The sequence below is a fragment of the Cyprinus carpio genome, chromosome B24 (genome assembly GCF_018340385.1).
Source record: "Cyprinus carpio isolate SPL01 chromosome B24, ASM1834038v1, whole genome shotgun sequence".
Taxonomy (NCBI): Eukaryota; Metazoa; Chordata; class Actinopteri; order Cypriniformes; family Cyprinidae; genus Cyprinus; species Cyprinus carpio.
In genome coordinates this window covers 19,570,260-19,588,086 of record NC_056620.1, presented here as the reverse complement: position 1 = coordinate 19,588,086, position 17,827 = coordinate 19,570,260, and the positions used below count along the sequence as shown (strand labels likewise).

Genomic DNA, 17,827 nt, shown 5'->3' with positions numbered 1-17,827 from the left:
GCAATATGATAAAAGGCAAATATCATCTTCCATTATGTTTTCTGCACTTCAGCTACAATGTATTATTGTATTGTTTTATATAAACTACAATGGGATTTCTAGTACAGGTATCACAATTTTAAAACCGATAGTTGTGACATGTAAATGAACCAGTATAATAAACAATATATTTAACCATCTCTTAACATGTTGTCTGTCTGTTGATTCTGTATGTGATGCTTTTGTCTGTTTATATGTTGATGTTTTATTGTCCTCTAGTCATATGGGCCTGCCAGTGTTGTTATTAAAAATACAGCAGTAAAGAATAATTAAAACATTAATAAATACTACAATTGTTTACAAGTAATACTGAAATAGAACCAGTGCTTGCAAAGATAGACCAACACAGCAAATCCAGATTTTGCTATGGTTTATTTATTGATAGTGTTATTTTGATCAGACAAAAAAGTCAAAATCCAACAAAAAGAGATAAATATCGAAACAAATTAAATATACATATATATATATATATATATATATAGCACCTGGCACAGTCCGCCCCCAGACTGTTTACGATTACAGAGCTATAAAACAATGTGTTTCACTTACGCAGTTCAGTCTTGTGTGGAAAAAACCCTCTGCAAACAGCACGTCTGCAACTACATCCTGATTGCGTTCGCTCAATAACGTCCCACACAAATAAATACTGTACATACACGGTCTTAAGGTACATCCGGAGGTATTTCAGTGGGTATGATATGGATGTGTTATCTTTATTAACTACGCTTTAAGCTACTCTCTAACTGCAGTATTTCAAGTAGATGATTTCTGAAAGCTTCTGACACGCTCCGGCCACAGGAAGTTCAGTGTTTCACTTGAATTGTGGGTATATCTCTGACCTGAGTGTCATACACCATGTTTAAACTGTCAAAGCCCTTAGGCTCTCGTGACAGTGATATATTACAGAGACGAACGTTTTGAGAGAGCACATTAGTTAACATAACTATTTTGTTCTGGATAACGGGAGATTCTAGTTTGAAACCTGACTGAAGTAACTCATACCCTACAGATCTGGGTTGACACGGACTGGGACACGTGACATTAACTGCTTAACTTGATGAATGTTGGGATTCGGCTTGAAAGATCATCTGTCAGATGTGTAATATTTCATTCAACACGCTGGAAGAGACTGTTATTGGTTGGGTACAGAGCACAAATCCTAAACCGAGCTCAAAAACACAACACTAACACCTTCAAACTGACTTTAACCTTAAAGTGTTTCAATTGAACTTCTTAAGTGGATAAATAATGTGCTAATCTGCTGTTTACAAGCTGAACAAGTACCGTAGTCTAGAAATAATATTTCAATGGCTGTGAACTGGGATTAATGTCTGGCTTTTAAATAAATGCTTTCATTTGAACAAGTTTATTGGTTTTTCCACATTGGTAGTTAATCATTCTTATAGCTTTAGAATAGTTTAAATAAGGAAAATCCTTTAATGCAGTCATACGGTCATCTAAGATGTTTTAATATATTTGTTGCTGTAGATTAAATGCTCATGACAGACCTACATTTTAGAAAAAATGCAAAATTAAGACTTCATTTTTATTTATTTTGATAAAGTGTGATGAGTTTTATTGCTAAAATCTTTTTTTCCCCGTTTAAATTTAACCTTTTTTTAATCCCAGGCTAAGAGGTTATTTTATTCGCAAATGCAAATTACTTTCAATTTAAATTAAACATTTCTTTAAGCGAAAATTATCCCCAAGTCTATATATTATATTTTCTTTAAGAAAAACAAAAATGGTTTATAACTTTGTGACATTTTTTTTTTTTCACGAGGCAACTGGTTATGATTTTACATTCAGTGATATTTTCTGTCCGCCGATGCTGTAATGCAAAAATGAAACTAGCAATACTACGATAAAAGGATGTTTTCATCCTGCAAACCGAGGCAGCACTTCGAAACTAAATACTGCACGACTCGCCTTCGAATCAAAGACTTGAGAACGTAACGTGCTCTAACCCAATAAAACAAACGTTGCATGAAAGAAAATGAAATGGAAATAAATACTGTAAAACAAGTGTCACCCTGTTGTGTCATAAACAAAACCAACACACACTCCAACACAAACACACAGCAGTCTGAAATGTAAATGTGACTGACGTGACGAGGGAGGGGAAGTGGCAGTCCGTTATGTCTCTGAACTGGGAGACGGTGCGTCCAGAGAACCGAACGGCTCTGACGAGCTCCTTGAGTGACATGCTCGGTGTGGCGTCCCAACATGCTTGATCAAAGAGCGTCAAACGGCCACAACTCCCAGAAATGAACAAAAACTGCAAACCAGAAAGAGATAAAAAAAAAAAAAAAAAGGTCAATTAAACACTAATAAAAACTAAAAAGACTCTTATATACTCATACATAAAAGGGTCTGAGTCCAAATTGAATTCTGTGGAATGATATCAAGTGATGTGAAACACACTGTTAAAGGTTAAAGGCACTTCAGCTGCTCCCTCTGCTGGACTCATTCAGAACAGGGTTGGTATTTATCTCTTCCTCGTCTGCATGCTCCTCCTCTTCCTCTTCAGCCCAGCCGCCCAAGCGGCCAGACGCGGGCGGCACCAAGGTAACTGTCTGTGCAGACTGTATCTGAGGACCTTGAGCTGAAAGAAAGAAGAGGCTATACAATTATACCATGATCAGGTATGCAAAATGAGTTATTAATCCAAAGATTTAACTTCTGATGTTTGGGTCTGTTTGCAGCTTGTTCTGGTCGCTTATGCAAAGGTCCAACTGAATAACTTTTAAAGCATCCAACCATAATCTGAAAACTAACTGATGAGTCAAATAAAAAATTAAAGTAGTAATTCCTTTAAAATCTTATTGACCCCAAACTTTTAAACAGTAAAGTATATAATAATAATAATGATTGTTTTAATTATTATTATTATAAATAATAATAATATATAAATTTTTTATGTTGTTGTTATAATATACTGTACATCTAATTTTGTTATTTTATTAATATATATATACTATATATATATATATATATATATAAATATATATATATATATATATATATATATATAAACAAACATAATATAAATATTTACCATGAATTAATTAAAAATAGTATATTTATAAATTAACAATATTAAATTTATATATTAATAACTCATATACTATATATGTACATATATAACATAATTTTTTTTTAAACTTGAAAATTGATTAATAAATTCTGTAAAAAATTGTTCATTGTTAGTTCGATACCTAATGCATTAACTAATGCTGACAAATGTAACTATTATAAAATGTTAGAATATTTTAAATTCAATTTCAATTGAAAATTGCTAATTACTTTTTTATAACTTTTTACATCATAATTTGACCTCCTGTACATTAAAATGAATTTTTTTTTTCATTAAGAAATGAATTGGGTGCCACTGTGACTGTGTGGAATGTGGGTGAGCTTTAGAGCACTCATCTAATGGCCATCACAATCTCATGCATTTTAAAAGCCATTTTATGCTCATCTCATGCATTAGACAATTCGAAAGACTCACCACTGTTTGTGCTCATCTCCCTCATTGGCACAGAGGTCTGAAATGGTCCAGATGCATGCTGGGTCTTTAGCTGATGCACCTGAAGGAAAGACCAAAAGGGATTGGAAAACTATACTGGATTATAAATTTGTTTGAGCATGTTGTGACCACTCACCTCGTGCATGTATATAGCGTGCAGGCTCATCTCGGCTGATGCGAACTCTGACGCCAGGCCCGAATAAGACTGGCTGAGCAGCCTGGAGTCACTTGCAGACATGCTAAAGAAAAGGTAACATCGATTACTTCAGAATCTGAATTGAATCATGTGGGGGGTTTAAAGAGAAATTGCTCTGCCACTTGTCATTATTAGTTTTCTCAAGTGTTACCTGTCGCCCACAGTGTGGTCGCTGCAGTACATGGTGTCGTCATGGCTCTGTCGGGATGGCAGGAGGGTGTGTGAGCGAGACCGGCCGGCGTGAGGCTGCTGAGACGACGAAAGGGACGCCAGGACACTAGCGGCAGCTGAAGCCGTGCTGCTCGCCGGGATGAAGCGGCGGTTCCTCCCAGGCAGTCCGGAGTGAGCCAACACACTGGCTAACAGATTATCAGGCTGAAGAGCAAAAACAATGCACAAACATATGCATCTCATTAAGAGAAGTGAAAAATGAGCTGGCATCACACTGAGGCAGATGGCCACAGTCTCTGCGCTCAGGATTATGATCTGTGAAATAACCAATCTGGCAGCAAGTGCGGAAACAATGCAGAGGCATAAAATGAAATGTCAATATTTCTTGTCTTCTGGCAGGTTTTTTAATATCCTGAATGCCACAGGAATTTTTTTTTTTTTTTTTTCTTCGCAGTCGAGTGATTCTAGGTGTGTCCCACTCAATAAATAAAAGCTCTACTCTGTAGGGTTAACCATTGAACTACCGCACCCATCAACTTTGAAATCATTATTTAGAATTCAACTTTTTACTTTCTTTTTTTGGAAAAAAAAGATTTAGATGAAGTTTAAGACAAAACTTAAGCTTTAGTCAAACACTTGATTCTTTCTATCAGATAAAATTAGATGTACAGTATATTATAACAACAACATAAGAAAAATAATATTAGATATTATTATTATTTATAATAATAATAATAATTAAAACAATCATAATTATTATTATATACTTTACTGTTTAAAAGTTTGGGGTCAGTAAGATTTTTTTTTAAAGGAATTACTACTTTAATTTTTTCTTTCATTCAGAAAGAAATTAATACTTTATCTTATTTACCTTTAAAAGATATTGATAGTGATATTGTATAAAAGATTTCTGTTTCAAATGCTCTTCTTTTGAACATTCTATTAATCAAAGAATCCTTAAAAAAAAGTTTGAATGGTAGTGTATATCTTTATTTATCTTAATAAATATTTTAGTGTGCCTGGTATGATCTCGCATGACTCATCACTGCGGATTAACAAAATAATTGTTTAATATTTTCATATATTTAATATTTTTTACAAATATTTTTAAGTGGAAAAAAAAATTCTGTAAAAAATTAAAAAACTAATTAAAACCATTTTAAAACAAACAATGTTTTGCTTTTTTTAATTTCAATTAAGCAGTTTTCTCCCCAAAGTTAATCACTATTAAAGCAAAAAACTAAAAGAAAACACCTATTATTGCAATGGAAGACTAAAATAATTACTGAAGTATTTATAAATCAGGGAAATATTTGTTTCTCTTACCTTGATGATGATTTACATAAAAAAAAAAAAATCTTAATTATCTTCAAAAATGTCAATGCAAAAAAATCTTTTTTTGTGTGTGTGTAACATTAGTACCTCAGTATGTAACTTTACAGCAGTTAAACGTGCTGTGAATTGCATTGATTGGAACAGATAATAGAGGATCCTAATACAGTGGTACACATGATAAAGCGTGACTTACAGCCGTGGCAGACTCATCGGACAGCAGCGAGGTGCAGAGAGGAGCCTCGGACAGCAGCAGGTGAGGAGATGGTCCTGTCTGAGCGTCCTGGTGCACCTTCTCCTTCAGGTGACTGATGAAGACCGAGCTCTCCTGCGGCGGCTGCCAGCGCGGGTTTTTGATGGTGAAATGCATCAGAGACAGCTCCGTCTTCCCGTTCTCAGCCTGCTGGTACACCGAGGCCTCGGTCTGACCTTCGGACATCCACTGAGCGAGAGGGAAAAACATGAGCCATGAAGCTGCTCTCACATCACCACACACTCTTATGATATTATCCCCCCCCCCGAGCTGAAGCATTAATAACATGCATGCATGTACTCTTTGATACCTGTGGGTTTCCATGGCGCCGGATGTCCATCTGGGCGAATGAGCAAATGTCTCCCACCCCTGCCACATCGACGGTGAAGTTGCGGAAGAAGTCGATGATTTCTAAGGATTTGCTCCGCAGGTGGAAGATGAGGATGAAGGGGGTAATTATGGGACTCAGAAGCTCCTCCAATATAAAGACCTGCAGGACAGGTGCAGAAAAATGAGAAACTCAGTGAGTGGAACTCATAAAAACAGCGGAGCAGGTGTGAAATAGTGCTGGAGAGCAGATGCAGTGAAGATTAAAACCTACACAACAGGTGTGCAGAATCAGACAAACTCCTTGACAACAGGTGCAGAGCAGTAAGGTGTCATTTCATACTTCATATAACACTGTGATAAACGACTTGTTTTCAATCATCAGACTTTGTGTGTTGTGCCTCTCTGTATTATAAGTTTTACTAAGACTAAAAAGTCAAATCCGAATTTATATATGTAAATTGAGCAACCTTGTTATTATCTGAATTCTAATTTAATGAATTTTTATTTTTCTGTCTGTAAGCATGCACTAATTCAATACTGTATGCAATTTTTTTTTTAAATGAAATAGTGATTGTACTAAAACCTAAATAAATTATTTAAATATTATATGGAAAACATTTGTATCAAGTTAAAGGTATATCCTCTTTCTATCCCTTATTAGAATATGAAGGGAAAAAAAATCCATTTAAATGTATTTTTACAGCACTTTTCATAATAAATATAATTCCAAAATAACTAAATAGTGCCATACAACTAGCCAGCAAGTTAAAAATGACAACAGTAGGGAAAATAATGCCAATAAAAACTACTCTTGAAAATATGCACTTCGTCAACTGCGTTTAATTGAAACTTAATTCTTTTGTAACACTATAAATTTATTTACTGCAACTTTTCATCAATTTAATGTGTCCTTAAATTAAAGTATTACAGTCTTTAGAAAAATAATAATAATAATAATAATTTTACCGACCCCAAATGTTTAAATAGTAGTGTATATTAATGAATGAATTAAGAAATAACGAATAATGTCTAAGGATAATAATCTGCCTATGTCATGCAGTTCTCACCGCTTTATACTGGAAAAGCTGTGCCATCTCGTCGCGGGTCTCGCTCTTGTTGGCGTTTCCCTTCCAGTGGTCGGGCATGTAGTGAATGTGGGCCAGGACACACTGAAGCAGCTGTTCAGGACACCACACCATATGTTCATCTGGAATAAACGACCTGTGAGAGAGTCAGACGGCATCACTGAAGTCCGGTCAGACTAACAGGTGCTGAGAGCATAGTTTACTGTACAGATCAGAATGATAATGTTCAGGAGGAACAAGGTCAACTGAACACATGAACAGCACTTACTCTTTGACCTGATGCCAGCTGGGCAGAGCTGCAGAGAGTAATTGTCTTTTACTTCACGTAGCTGGACCAATATGTTTTATCAAAATGAAGCCTTATTAGTCACTGATTTGAACTCCACACAGGCAGCAACAATTAAGAATGGAATTAAATCTATTTTTAGAAGTGTTTTTATTTGTGGAACTGTAACTATTAAACTTTCATGAAAATTAATTTAATAAAATCTGAACTAAAATAAAATATAAATATTAGAAGAAAAAAATAAAGTGAAAAAACTGAAACAAAAATGAAAAAATTACTAAACATAAGTAAACAAAAAAAAAAAGCTAAAACTGAAAAAAATACATACATAAATAAAAGATGAAATAAATATATATATATATATATATATAAAATTACATAAAGATAAAATATATATAATATATAATAAATAAAATATATATATACTATATATTATATTATATATATAATATATATACGATTTGTATCTATATATAGACATCTCCTGTATATATACTGATATGAAGATATGCACATAAAATGTAATAAAAAAACAAAACAAAAACACTGTAAATATTAAAAAATACGATTTAGTATATCTTACTTAAATAACGCTAAAAATTTTTTAGAATCAGCACTTATCAACATCTCTGTCCGTCATTTTAGTAACTGAGAGATGATACATTTATATGTCTGCAAAATGTATAATAGGGCTGGGCGATTATACAAATATAAAACATTTATAAATATTTATAAACAACATAATAGTATATAAGATACAACAAAAATAAATCAAAACTTGGTTAACTATCTCTGAACATATGTACTCTAGGAAAGATACACTAGGAAATAGATATCTTTAAGCTTTAACACTAAACACTAAATGCATTTTTAATTTTTAAAAAAATTCATGTTGCACTAAATGCATTTTTAATTTTTAAAAAAATTCATTTTACATATATATATTAGTACTGTAAAACCGATTAATCCTGATTTATCGCATCCAAAATACGTTTTTGTTTACATAATATTTGTGTGTGTACTGTATATATTTATTATGTATATACAAATAAAAACACACAATATATTTAGAAAATATTTACACACACACATATATAAATTATATATATATAATTTATATTATATAAAAATATATTTAATATATAAACATAATATTTTTCTTAAATATATACATGCATGTATGTGTATTTATATATACATAATAAATATACACAATATACACATCTCACATATTTATTTTTATTAAAGAAAAAAGTAATCTTACTCTTCTGTTCTGCATTTCTACTAATCTAACTTGGCACTGTGTTGTTGTACTATGTATATTGTTGGCTCTTACAGCAAATGTCCTGTGATGGTTCTTGTCCTTGTAATGAATAAATGTAAAAGCCTAGACATACCTGGTGATGGTGATGACCACGCCAAGTACGGTGATGGCTGTCAGGATGTGCTGCACGGTCAGCACGTCTTCATCGTACACTGTCAGAGCGATGAGCACGGCGAGCACCGAGCCGGAAAAGAAAGCCACGTTTTTGGCCAGCACCGCCAGCAGAGGAGAAACGAAAGCGTTCATGTATTTGGCGGCAGGTTTGTACCCACGACCCAGCCTGCCTTGCAGCTCGTGATCCAGCTCGTTAAAGTGGCGCAGGTAGAGACGGCCGAACAGAGACCAGCGCCGGGCCCCCAAACTTCCCGGTTCGCGCTTGATGACTTCAGCGTAGCTAAAGAACGCGTACAGCACCTGCCACACCAGCACGAAAGGACACAGCAGCAGATTGACCAGACCGGTCAACAGTATGATGCGGCCAAGCTGCTTGGCGAGCTCCTGCCGGTTTGCCGCCCGTTTGTATTTAGGATGCAGACTCCACTTGTTCTGGAAGAGTGACAGAGGGCCCCAGAACAGAATGAGCTCAAAGTTGTATTTTAGGCCCTGCGTGAGGAAAATCATGTCGCCGAAGAAGGGCACACGCAGTCTGACGGGCAGCAGGGACTTGTTGATCATGGCCACCGTGTAGTTTTTAAAGCGCAGGATGCGGTGGTAGATGTCCAGTTCGGAAAGTTCCCGCTTCTGGACGCACATGGGCTGCTCACGCTGCAGGTCGATCAAACGCCCTTGAACTTCTTGCCACGTGAAGTTGCACAGCTCATCCTAAAAATCATTAAAAAAAAACAATGTTTTAAATAAACAACATTTCATTTATAATTACATTTTAATCCATATATTTAATTTACTTATTAAAAATATTATTTAAATATATTCATAATATTTGTCAAATTTAATAAGTAAATAAATATTTATAATAGTTGGTTAATTAATTTATAAACTTTACTTATGAAATAATAAATATTTAATATTTATATTTAGGCATTACAAATGAATGTGATTAATTTAAAAATAAAAAATCAAAATAGAAATTATACATTATTATTTAATAATTAATTAATTATTAAATATCATTACACAATCTAACTAGTTAGACTTCATTATTATTTAAAGAGCAGTTTCAGATTAAACTACATTTGTTCATAATTTTATGATTATTATATATGGCTATTATAATTATTCATTTATTTTTAAATAAATAAATTCAAGATTTTTATTCGTCACATGCACGATTATATAGAGCATATATAACCAGCAGTGAAATGTGAGTATGATAAATATATAAATGATGCAAATAATACATACAAAAAAAATTCTAAAATTAATATGATACATGATATAAAATTTTACTTATTTATTTAAAAATTAATTAATATATAATAATCATATTTAATAACCATAAGAGATATCATTTTTGTATAATGTTATTTTAATTATATACATTTATGTGCCGTTTTATGAATATTAACTGAGAGACAACTTTAAATATTTTGTACTTTTAAACCTGTCACACTGTCGACCATTTAAAATGATCTACCAAAGGAAAAAAAGAGTGACTAAGAACTATGAAAAACCAGAAACAGCATGTTAAATATGCACATAAACTATAATCTTGTTGGTGATCATCTCTTACCATCTGTATTTTCAGTGCTTTTTTATAAAACTGCCGGATCTCCCAGTAGCTGAGGACGTTGCAGATCACCTTCACGAGGCGATAGAGCCAGAAAATGCCTGCCATTATCAAGAGAAAGATGATCCAGCTGTTTCCTTGAATCCTAAATGGGAGAGAAAGATCATCTATTGGCAGCAGCTGATTGTGTTAGAAGAATAAAGTCATGTATAACTCAGCCAAACTTAACCAAGACAGATGCTAAATAAGTAATACCCAGTATGTGATTTAGTGTGAGCTTACGTCATTTTGGGTTGAATAACTTAATTCTCTCTTCCAAATGCAGTTTGTTGTGAAACATAATGAGAAGAGATTTTGCAAATAATATGAGAGACCAAATGAGAATGTTTACTAAGTCTTAAATACGGTATGACCGCACAAGATGTTCCTAAACGAGTCTCATTGAAGTGAGTCAGATATGATATTAATATGTTTGTGCCACATATCTTTGTCTGTCAAAAACACACTTGTAAAAGATGTATATTTCTTCATACTGTCTGTCTATGAAAACTCTAGGTGTCCATGAAAAGGTTAACCAAGTGAAAACCTGAGAAACAAGCAAAACAGCTATTCAGTGTCAAATGGACCAAAACATCACCGTGTCTATTTAAAACCCTTGAGCGCTACGTAATACACAGTTTGAGTATCATCTACGGCCACAGAAATAGAATAGCAGCGTCGGAGAGAGCAGGACATCCCTCTGCTGATGTTCCAACAGGTGCTTGTTTACTGCTTGCTTATTTTGGAGCCACTGTCTGAGACGAAGGACACAAATCAGGTTGATTAGAGTCCCAGTGTGACGCAATATATCAGCATTCTCAGCCAATGCTCTAGGGCACGTTTGCTTTCAGGCTACTAAGGAAATATATATATATATATATATATATATATATATATATATATATATATATATATATATATATATATATATATATATATATATATATATTGCAAAAGAGCCAAAACATGGTTTGAACACTAAACTTGGCTTGCTTCAGTGAAAATAAAAATTTAGACTTTTTTACACTAGGATTTTCTGTAATAATAAAATATATTTGAAATCGGTCCAGTGCTACTTTAATATTATTTGTATAGCAATATAGCATTTATTATTATTTTGAATTGGCTTTTCTTTGTGCATTTTCAGTTTTCACATTTAATAGTTTTGTTATGTGTCATTTTTATACTTTTTTTTAATTCAAATTAAAATTTTCAGTTTTCATTTTAATTAGTGAGTATTATATATATATATATATATATATATATATATTTAATCACGATTAATCACATCCAAAATAAAAGTTTTGTTTACATAACATTAGGGCTGTCAAATGATTAATCACGATTAATCACATCCAAAATAAAAGTTTTGTTTACATAATATATGTATGTGTACAGGGGTATATTTATTTTGTATATATAAATACACACACATAAATTATATATTTAGAAAATATTTACATGTATATACATTTATATATTTATATTCTTATATTTTATATTATATATAAATATATTTAATATATAAACATAACATATTCTTCTTAAATATACATGCATGTGTGTGTATTTATATATACATAATAAATATACACACATATATTATCTAAACAAAACTTTTATTTTGGATGTGATTAATCGTGATTAATCATTTGACAGCCCTAATAATATTATATTTGTATATTATAATTATATATATATATAATATTTATACTGCAACTTAATATTATTTTAGTTTTTTTTTTTTACAACAATCAGTTTTTTTAACTAATACTTACATTTTATATATCTCTGTTCAGCTTTATTTATATCCATATTTTAGTACTTTTAGCACTTCAACTTAACCTCATTTTACTTAATTTTACTTAATTTTTAAAATAATTTTAGCTAAAGATACAAACACTGACTTGGTCAAGGATGTAAGTAGTTGTTTAAATAAATATAAAATTCAGAGTAACCAACAGATTTGAATTCAATTGACAATATAAAGGGAATATGGCGGTATAAAGCGGACACACTGACCTCTCAGTGCACTGCTCGCTGGGTAAAATCGCATCAGGAAGGGTGACCTTGTTTCTGTCCAGTGGACCGAGGCTCTGACCCGTGTGGTTGACCACTCGGTTTGCAAAGAGAACATCATATTCCACACAGTTGAAGAGGAAAGTTGTAAACGTGACCACAAACAGGAATTGCCTGAATATGGGAATGCAAAAAGAGATTAGTTCTGGAGTGTTATGAATGCAGTCTTGCCCCAAAGAATTAACGCTGCAGGCAAAAATAAATATGACTTACACAAGTTCAAAAAACTCTGATAACACCATACAGGCGAATCCATTCTTCTGATGAAAATGATAGATGTGAGCGTGTCAAGGACTCATGCATTCCAACGAAAGAAGCACAGCATTGTTCAGCCATTAATGTAACATAATATTAATGCCTAATGATGAATAGAGACAGTGTGTTTCCAAGAAAAAGAGAAATGATGCCATTCCGGGAATTTACGACTATTGCACAACTGCTGATTTTGGGGAAAAAAAAAAATGCATTAAAAAAAAAGCATGAATTTTCCTATTCAGCCTATGAAATTCAGTAAATAATATGCAATGTTGTTTTCATATTTTTAAAGGATATTCTAGTGAAGAAATTGTCAAGGTTCTTGATATGATGCCATGGGTCTGCAATGCAACAAAGACATTGTTATTCAATTCAATGATCAATAATACGATAAACAGTGTTTTAGACGTAAAATAATACATTAGACACTTGATTTTTGTTTGTCATAATGTAAAAGTGAACAATAATGACCTCCTCTGCCCTCTGGCACGTGGATGAGTAAATCTTCCTCTCCTGGAGGCGAGTCTTCATCATAATCTTCTATTCGATGATACTCCTGGTACGTTTCAAAACCAGCCATCGTGTTTTACATTCTACCTCTCTATAATGTTCACCATAGGTCCTGAACAACACATATAACATTACAGGAGAATTAGATGTGGCAGACGTCATCCACCAAATTCACAAGACTGTTTTTGCCTCTATTTTCTGATAACAATCACATGATCAGTTTATAAACAGATGAGTCAAGGACAGACTCGACTGCATTATTGCAAATAAACAAAGACACAAGTTTTCATCACAGAACACGATGGCGTACACAAACATCCATTATTAATGACAATATAATTTCTAATTCAATTTAACCATTTGTATGCGGTGTCTGCTAACGGGAGTGAGTCTAACCGATCACACATCAACCTCATGCTGACACAACTGCTCAGTATCTGCTTATTAACGTTACCGTCCAGGTGAGATTTCTTTATTGAAAACATTTATACTAAAAGAGTATTGAGAGTATTTTAATACGTAAACCGCTGAGTTGGTCTCACCTTCCGAGCAAAGCTGATCCTCGCCTTTGCTCTTCACAACAAAAACAGATATGACAACAAACATCGCCTGTCGTCACTTTGGCTTCCGGTAGCGTCACTTCCGGGGAGACTTTTATTCTGGACATGTAATGTAAAATGTTGTATTAATTATATTTTAAAACAGAAGTGTCACGTTAAACGTTTTAAATCATTCTCTATTTTCGATCCATCCTTGTTGGTTATATTTGTGTTCTGTTTAATAAATTCAACCTGCTAAATAAGTAAATCTTTGACCCGGCGGATGGTTAAAAATATTAAATAATATCAATATATTGCATTAATTAATTATTCATTTTTACAATTTATAATCAACAATAAAATATAGAATGTGTATTTAAATGAAAAAATAAAAAAGAAAGTGTAAAAAGACAAAGAAAGAATTTCAATTAAATCAATAGCCAGTTCTATATATATATAAAAAATAATCGTCATAAAATCAAATTGTCGTATACATTCCATTATTTATGTGAATACAAAAAAAAGGGAATAAATCAAATAGGCTAACGTGTTTTTATGCAGCGATGACGTACAGGGTCAGTGGGGGGTCCCGTTGGGAATGGGATTGCGTAAATAAATTTATGATCCCAAAAGAATACTCTGTTTATTATCTTAGATGCAATCCCTGGCAGAGTTGTATCACTATTACGAAATCCTGGATTCTCTCCTGTAAGCATTGATCATCGAACATGTTTTTGTAGTGATACAATATTTATTGGGGATGTTAATATTGTAATAGATAAATGTAGTAAGAAATATATTAGAAATATTTTAAAAACAAACCATTTGCCTTGTTCAACAGTGTTTTGGTCTACTAAATGTGAAAATGTTAACTGGAAAAACGTATGGTCAATAACAAATACATTTTTCATTAATAATAAAAAAGAATCTTTGACTCATCTTTTTATTTTTATTTTTTGGATTGTATTTATTCAAAAATGTTTGGGTTGGATGTTTCTAATTTCATTTCTAGGTTGTTTGAAACATGTATACAAATTGATCTGTTTGATGTCGTATTTTTATTTATTTATTTGTACAGGACAATGTTGATTCCAAAAGTACGATGTGCTTTCTTACACAGCTTTTAAATTTACTTGGAAAATATCACATTAATGTGAAAAAATGGTCTAAAGCTAAGCTAAACTTTGAACATTTTATAAAAGAGATTAAACAATATGGTACTACATCAGACAAAATTAAGAACAAAAAAGCAAGAAAGACCTATGAAGCTTTTTGCTACATTAAATTGTAATTTTACCCCTGACATGAATGGTTTCAGTTTACGTATTCTTATGAATGTTTATTTGTTTTTGTACTTGTTGCGAGTTGTATATGCTTGTACAAATCTTTGTATAATTTTTGCATAATAATAATAATAATAATTGAAAAAAAATGGGATTGCGTAAACATGGCAGCCCACGTTAATCCTTGAATTGATTTAGTTGAATAAACTATCATTTCAAAACACTACAACAACATGTTTCATTTTGCACGTTGCAGTCAGATCGACTTTTGAACTTTCATGTTCCACCACCTCAATAGGTACACAATATGTCTCTTTGTATATTATTTTAGATTGAAACTAATTTTCTATGCAGTAGTCATTTCCATATTCATCTGCCTGAGGTCATGAGAATATCTGTTTGAATTTCATTTTGCATATGTATATAAACACGATAGTATGTGATCAAATAGACACTGCGGGTGTAGAAATAGGTTATTTAATCATGCAAACAAAGATTTTTGACATTTACATAGCTTAAACTAAAGAGAAATATTGCTTAATAGCCATGCTATGCCCCTTGTGAAAAAGAATCACACTTTAGCATACCTTTCATTCAGAAGTGCCATACAACACTGTACTTTTCCATGATTTCTTGTATTTTAGGCGTGGCCAGCGTACAGTATCATGGAGCAGTGCACAAACCCCATCAACACAGATCACTGTCAGCGTACATTACACTGAAGCTCTGTGAGCAAAATGGACTTGCTTCTTGATTTATGACTGATTTAGGAAAGAAACTGATATAATTATTCAACAAAGACACATTCAATTAATCAAAAGTGACAATACAGACATTTACAATGTTTCAGATGATTGCTTTTCTTTTCAACTTTCTGTTTATCAAAGAATCCAAAAAAAAAAAAATGTGTAAGAGTTTCCACAAAAATATAAAGCAGTACACCTGTCTTTAATATTGATAATATGTTTCTTGAGCAGCAAATCAGCGTATTAGAATGATTTCTGAAGGATCATGTGACATTGACTGGAGCAATGATGGTGAAAATTCAGCTTTGATCACAGGAATAAATTACATTATAACACACATTCAAACAGAAAACAGTTTTTTGCCATATTTCAGGGCCTGTCTAATATTGCACTGAACTGTGAGTATTGATGCATCTTCTATGATTCACATGAACTAGATCTATTAAATATTTATCTTCTTCGACAGGCATTGTCCTAGGCACTATTTTTGCTGGTGGGGCTTTGATGACCTGTAATGACATGTCGCCTGGTGATCTAATGTTTTTTTTGGTCGCCTCTCAAACGCTTCAGAGGTGAGAGTGCAATGAGTCTTAATTTACAATTTTTTCCTACACATAATGTAGAAGGAACAAACATTCAGCTGAAGCAGTGTCTATAAAAAGCAGATGTAACAGAATCACATCTCTCTATAGATCTCTTGCCAGCATTTCAATTCTCTTTGGACAGGTGTGTAGATGACATTTCCAAGAGTTTTGTTACTTTATGTATAGTATGTTATCTATATACAGTGTATGTTGCTGTGTGGTTTGTGTCAGATGGTTTGTGGTATGAGTGCAGGGGCTCGTGTGTTTGAGTATTTGGCCCTGGGGCCCACTGTTCCTCTCACCAGAGGAGGTCGTATCCCTCTTAAGTCTCTGATGGGAAGAGCTGACTGGTACCTCAGTGATGGAGAACATCAGGGTTGGAAAGCCCAGTGCCACAGACGCTGAGGTCATGGCTGCTGCCAAACAAGCCAATGCTCATCATTTCCTCACAGGATTGCCGGATGGATAAAACACCGTGGTTGGTAAGCACTGTTAAATAAAAAAAGCAAATAAATTATAAAATCTATATTGTTTTTCTGAAATAAAACAAATTTCTGAACAATTCAAATATATATATCCTAAAATAAAATTTATTTATTTTCATATATTTTTCTTCAAAAACCTTCAGGTGAACATGGAGTGACTGTATATGAAGGCCAAAAAAACCCAGCATCTTGATCCTGGATGAAGCCACCAGTGCGTTAGACGCTGAGTCTGAGTGCGTGGTTCAGAAGGCGTTGGACCGAGACACAACGGGACGCACCCTTCTGATTATCACTCACCGTCTCAGCACCATACAGGGGGCAGATCTCATCTGCGTCATGAGCAATGGACGTATCATTGAGGTTAGGAAGGACTTTACAAATGTACCGTAACTGCATACTGAACATGTGTGGACACTGTGATGATGTTTAATGTCATTTTTATATTTTCAAAGGCTGGAACACCCCTGGAAGTACTGAGCAAAGGAGGGCTGTATGCTGAACTCATAAAGAGACAACGATCCGACGGTCACAAATAAAAATACTGTATATTCTGTGCATACTTCATCAAACACATTTATTTTAAATGATCTTTTTAAAGACACTTTCATTTGGTGCTCTGTCAAAGAAAATTAGTTTTAGTGATTTTTCTGAGTTTTATGTATCAGTAAATAGATAAATGTCAGCGTTGTGTAATGGTATCCAAAATGTTTTTAAAAACTATTTAATTTACAAACTCTAGACTGAAGGTATTTTGAATCTTTTCTTTTTTTCTTTTTAAATGAAAAGCTTTCAGTAAACCAAGATGTACATTTTAATTTGAAAATATATATTATATTCTAATACCATTGTGTTTATACTCAAATATTCCCCCACTAAAATATATATATAATAAAATTAAATATTAATATAAAAAAATAAAATAATTATCAACCCATAATTCAATATTAATATAAAAAAAATTATTAAAAAAATATTGTCAAAAGTGTTTTAGCTAGAATTCATTTAAATGTTTGTTGTTGTTGTTATTAATGCATTTCAACCCAGAAGTCAATTGGCAAACGCTATACAGCTTTTA

General features: G+C 32.9%; 1 protein-coding gene and 1 pseudogene across 1 annotated transcript; one reads left to right on the top strand and one right to left on the bottom strand.

Annotated features, from left to right (window-relative positions):
- Window positions 1–394: 394 nt before the first annotated feature.
- LOC109049999 (autophagy-related protein 9A-like) lies at window positions 395–13,746 on the bottom strand. Its single transcript, XM_042751708.1, has 15 exons — window positions 13,658–13,746; window positions 13,077–13,227; window positions 12,903–12,946; window positions 12,564–12,628; window positions 12,294–12,464; window positions 10,236–10,377; window positions 8,619–9,367; window positions 6,918–7,071; window positions 5,831–6,010; window positions 5,464–5,709; window positions 3,916–4,139; window positions 3,705–3,807; window positions 3,551–3,629; window positions 2,464–2,644; window positions 395–2,317 (listed from the first exon to the last, which is right to left on the bottom strand). The coding sequence occupies exons 2-14, from the start codon at window positions 13,183–13,185 to the stop codon at window positions 2,484–2,486; spliced, it is 2,427 nt and encodes an 808-aa protein (XP_042607642.1). The 5' UTR covers window positions 13,186–13,227; window positions 13,658–13,746; the 3' UTR covers window positions 395–2,317; window positions 2,464–2,483.
- A 471-nt stretch (window positions 13,747–14,217) lies between these two features.
- Window positions 14,218–17,487, top strand: LOC122142257 (annotated as a pseudogene).
- The last annotated feature ends 340 nt before the right edge of the window (window positions 17,488–17,827 follow it).

What these genes read in the sequence shown, in the direction of transcription:
- LOC109049999 (XM_042751708.1), bottom strand. Translation starts at nt 13,185, where the DNA reads ATGGCTGGTTTTGAAACGTACCAGGAGTATCATCGAATAGAAGATTAT. An exon ending in AGCGAGCAGTGCACTGAGAG is followed by an intron (nt 10,378 to 12,293) that starts GTCAGTGTGTCC and finishes TCTCCCATTTAG; the next exon opens with GATTCAAGGAAACAGCTGGA. An exon ending in ACGCTATATACATGCACGAG is followed by an intron (nt 3,630 to 3,704) that starts GTGAGTGGTCAC and finishes TCTTTCCTTCAG; the next exon opens with GTGCATCAGCTAAAGACCCA.